General features: G+C 45.8%; 1 protein-coding gene across 2 annotated transcripts; it reads right to left on the bottom strand.

Moving 5' to 3' along the window:
- Positions 1-2,865: 2,865 nt before the first annotated feature.
- Positions 2,866-3,235, bottom strand: LOC142856929 (large ribosomal subunit protein P1-like). Of its 2 annotated transcripts, XM_075984557.1 has the most exons (2): positions 3,165-3,235; positions 2,866-3,089 (listed from the first exon to the last, which is right to left on the bottom strand). In XM_075984557.1, exons 1-2 carry the CDS (start codon positions 3,233-3,235, stop codon positions 2,891-2,893), a joined length of 270 nt encoding a protein of 89 aa, XP_075840672.1. In that variant the 3' UTR covers positions 2,866-2,890. The 2 variants fall into 2 exon arrangements, with proteins under 2 accessions (XP_075840672.1, XP_075840671.1); XM_075984556.1 differs by having other exon boundaries at positions 2,866-3,235.
- Positions 3,236-4,612: the final 1,377 nt, after the last annotated feature.

Genomic DNA, 4,612 nt, shown 5'->3' on the forward strand with positions numbered 1-4,612 from the left:
TTGTTGGGGTGTGGGAACGTTACTGACGAGAGTTCAGTGTGGCTCATTTCTGTGGCCTCTCTTTATGACTTCCTCCTGCCATGTCATAGTTTTGATCTGCTAATTGGATTCAGTTGGGATGTGTGTTCAGGGTAATGATTTGTGGGAGGAAATGAGTCCTGGTAACCTATTAGACTTAGTCTCGTGTGGTTTTCTACAGGGATACTCTATGCAGAAACTCGTCATGAATAGATGCTGAGAGCTGAATATCAGCACGGCGGTAGACCAGAGCTTTTCAATGTATTGTCTCTCACATAAACATTGATGTAGACAACTGCCCACCAAGGGAAGTACTTCCTAAAGAGCAAATTCCAGCGAGGGTGTAATTATAGTACGGGGGGGGGGTAGAACAAAAATGAGATGCACTAGTAAGTGTAGGAAGGGAAGCTTTAGGTATTATAGTGGTCTAACCCCAGGCATCAGAGAACAGATCAAGATTCTCTCTCTCTCTCTCTCTCTCTCTCTCTCTCTCTCTCTCTCTCTCTCTCTCTGTCTCTCTCTCTCTCTCTCTCTCTCTCTGTGTGTGTGTGTTTGGAGTTTGTTGCTGACTCCACTACTAAACCTGCTCTAATAAAATCCAGCAATGGACCTGGCAGAGGTGACACGTGTCTTTAATCCCAGTACTGGTAATCGAGAGGGAGGTCCAGGTGGATCTCTTTGAATCTGAGACCAGCCTGGTCTACAGAGTGAGTTCCAGGATAGCCAGGGCTGCACAGTGAAACCCTGCTGAATCAATCAATCAATCAATCAATCAATCAATCAATCAATCAAATATAGCAGCAGATGCTGGGGAGCTAGGTCACTGGATAGAGTCCATACAGCATGAGGGGCTAAGTTCAGATCCCCAGAGCTTGTGAAAGGCTGGTTGTTGTTCCTGTCTAAAATTCTCGAGACAAGGTGGGAGGCTGAGCTAGGAGAACCCTCAGAAGCCATGGGCCAGCTTGTCTGACATACCCAGCGGCAAACAATAGAGACCTTGTCTCAAACAAGATAGAAAATGAAAGTGAACATTGGAAGAGGTTCTCTGACTTCCACATGCATATCATGGCATGTGTGTGCCCATCCCTACTTATGAATGCATGCCTACACACATAGTCAGCCTTGGGCAGACCTCTCTAGGCCTAGACACTAGGACAGCAGCCATGGCTGAACCTCTAAGTCACAGTCCCAGGCTCCAGGCCTACCTGTTGAACTCAGTCTATACCAGTGAGAGACCATTCACTTCAGGCCTATGATTTGGCCCACAGCAGTAGCAGTTCAGTCCCCACAGACTCCATTTCTAAGTTGTATCCTGTAGTCCCAGCTCTGGTTAACGTTCTCCTCTAGGTAGGCCTGCATGCTCTCAGGTCTCAGGACTACAACTTACACAAGTCTAGTCCCTATAATCCTAGCCATCATGTAGCTCGTAGGCCCAGTCTTAAGAGTACCTACTGTCACACAGGCTCCAGGCCTTTCAAGTGACGGGTGGATCCCTGTAATGCTGTGGGACAATGGTCTGTACCCTGTCACTTGTATTTTAAATAAACACTGATTGGCCAGTAGCCAGGCAGGAAATAGAGGTGGGGCAATGAGAATTTTGGGAAGAGGGAAGTTTCAGTCTGTAGTCGTCACGCAGACACAGAGCAAGCAAGATGTGACAGCTTCGCTGAAAAAGGTACCAAGCCACGTGGCTAACACAAACAAGTATTATGGGCTAATATAAGCTATAAGAGTTAATAAGAAGCCTGAGCTAATAGGCCAGTCAGTTTATAATTAACATAGACCTTTGCCTGTTTATTTGGGACTAAACAGCTGTGGGTCCTGTTGGGATAGAAACATGGGTCAACAGCATACTCATAGGCTCTAAGCCTATATTAAGTTTCAGACTCTCAGAGCTAAGGAAGTTCACAAATATTAGGTTTCATGCTTACCTGAGTACATGATCAACACCACAAGCTTCAAAATCGAGGCCTTCTGTGTGCTAGGACCATCTCTGTGGCTCTACCATCCAGGCTGGCACTGGCAGCTCCAAAGTTTTAGAAGACTAAGATCACGCGCATCCCAGTAGATCTTAGTGTTGGTATGTCCTAAGATAACCATCAAACCCAGATTTTTAGAACAGCCCTCACTGGCCTATGTGTACCCACACTTCCAGCTGTTTCTCACGAATCCAGGTCCCAACCACACCTCAGTACCATGGCAGTTCCATGTTCCAGTAGGGTTTTTATGGCTTCAGTGATCTTGGAGTTCAGGTGTGGTCTTAACAGAACTAGGATCAGTACTGATCCTGGTAGATCCAGGAACCAGACTTGAACCTGTGGACTAAGGCTCTAAGAATCTTAGACTAACCCCTGGACCTAAGCTTCTGACTACTTTCAGAACCAGGCCAACCCGTGTGGACTCAGACTGTGGCTCTACACCCATGGTCCAAGCTGGACTCTGTGCATGTAATCAGGTCAGTCTACCTGCTCATCTGGACAGGCCAAGCTGCCTGAAAAGTGCAGAGAAAGCCAAGTTTGCTTGATTTTCTATCAGATAGCATGCCTTGGACCTCTGGATCAATTGATTGGTGGATAGCTTTCCTAGAGAAAGCCAGTTGGTCTACAATTTCTTCACAGAAGGGATAAGACACCACTTCTCTAAATGTGCAGTTGTATAGCAACAACATCTGGAGCAATCAGGGAAACGAGATACCCTTGAACGAAGAAATGAGATGCCCATCAGAAATAAGTGGAAACTTATGAGCTACCTGAAAAAGAGTTAGATAATTACTTTACTGTCTTAAGGAAGACCAGGGGATCTTGGGTTTTGCTTGTTTGCTTGTCTCCCTCCCCCCAGGTTCATCTTTTTATTAGACATGTTATCAAAACGCTTAGTCAAAAAGACCAAAGCCCATGTTGTCATCAGTCTCCTCGGATTCTTCCTTCTTTGCTTCCACTTTCTTCTCCTCAGCTGGGGCAGCAGCGGTGGAGGGGGCAGGGCCTCCTGCTGGTGAGGCTCTGGTTGCTGGAGCAGGCCCACCAGCCCCTACATAGCAGATAAGGATTCCAGTGTTGACATTGGCCAGGGCCTTTGCAAACGAGCCAGGCCAGAAAGGTTCCACATTGACACCAGCTGCTTTATTGAGGGCATTGATCTTATCCTCCGTGAACATCACCTCATCCTCATGGAGGATGAGGGCGGAGAAGTTGCAGGCAAGCTCAGAGAAGGAGGCCATGTTGCAGACTGCTGGCAGGGTGCTAGTCCCACGACAAAGTGAAGGCCTCACCCCAATGCGGCAGGAGCACCTTGGCGGCAGCAGAGGAAAAGCTGTTTCTTTGTTTTAAAGTAGAGAAATTATTCATCTAAGTCAGGAATACAGGATCAGACTGCAAAATTTAAAATGTTTATTTTAAATATAAAATATTTATACATTTGCAGGAATTCTCGATGTGAAAAATAAAATGAGGGAAATGGGAGATAAAGACCATAAACAGAATTGACCAAGTAGAAAGAAGAGTTTCTTAACTCTAAAACTGATTATTTCAAAATAGTGTGTGTCCTGTGGGGGGGGGGCGTGGAGAATGCAGAAGGAAGAAGGCTTATGTGATTTGTGGGATAAAGTATTTGGGTTTTAGGAGAAGCAGACTAACCACTGTATATGTAATACAACAACAGATAAACTAAAGTATAACATTTTGGGCTAGTGAGGTGTATCAACTGCATGCTTATTTATTACTTATGCCAAAGACCTATAACTGACTGCTGTCTTGGTCGGGGTGCCTATTGCTGTGAAAACCACCATGGCCAAGTAAGTGACGTCGGGAGGAGAGACTTTGCTTCCCTCACGGTTTTATACAGCAGTTCATCATCAAGAGCATGAGAGCAGGAACTCACACAGAGCAGGAACCTGGAGGCAGGAGTTGATACACTGACCATGGCTGGGTGCTGCTTGCTGACTTGCTCAGTCTGCTTTCTTATAAACCCCAGGACCACCAGTCCAGGGATGAGGCCCACCCCCATTGATCACTAATTAAGAAAATGCCATAGAGAGGGATCTTATGGAGGCATTTTCTCAACTGAGGCTCCCTCCTCTCTGATGACTCTAGCTTGTGTCAAGCTGACGTAAGACTAGCCAGCACGATTGTATTTCCTTTCTTAAACACCATGACTCTTATCTAAAAACCATGTTTTGTCACTGATCATGTCCTGCACCGTGAGGTTTTGATTTTTGTTTCACTCACTCAGCTATGTCTTTCCTTCTTCTCTTCTTTCTCATACTCTTGGCTTTGGTTTTGCTTGCTTTTTGAGACAGTGTCTCAGTAGCACAAGCTTGCCAAGGCTGGCCTTGAACTTCTGATTTTTCCATTTCTACCTCCAAAGCTCGAGATCCTGAGCATGAACTACCATATTTTGCTGCTTATGACTTTCTAAACCCCACTTGCAACTGAAAATCCACCTATGACTGATCTCATGGGAGTTCTTTGGAAGCAGATGAATAAGAGGGAAATGGTAGGAGCCTGATTCGGTACCTGAACCTTGTGTGAGCCAGGGGTGGGATGCAGAGACCTCACATCCCCATTCAACCTGGTCTTGGATGAGTAATGAGTTCTAT

This window comes from Microtus pennsylvanicus, chromosome 9, assembly GCF_037038515.1.
Source record: "Microtus pennsylvanicus isolate mMicPen1 chromosome 9, mMicPen1.hap1, whole genome shotgun sequence".
Lineage (NCBI taxonomy): Eukaryota > Metazoa > Chordata > Mammalia > Rodentia > Cricetidae > Microtus > Microtus pennsylvanicus.

Coding starts and splice junctions, on each gene's coding strand:
- LOC142856929 (XM_075984556.1), bottom strand. CDS start 3,235: ATGGCCTCCTTCTCTGAGCTTGCCTGCAACTTCTCCGCCCTCATCCTC.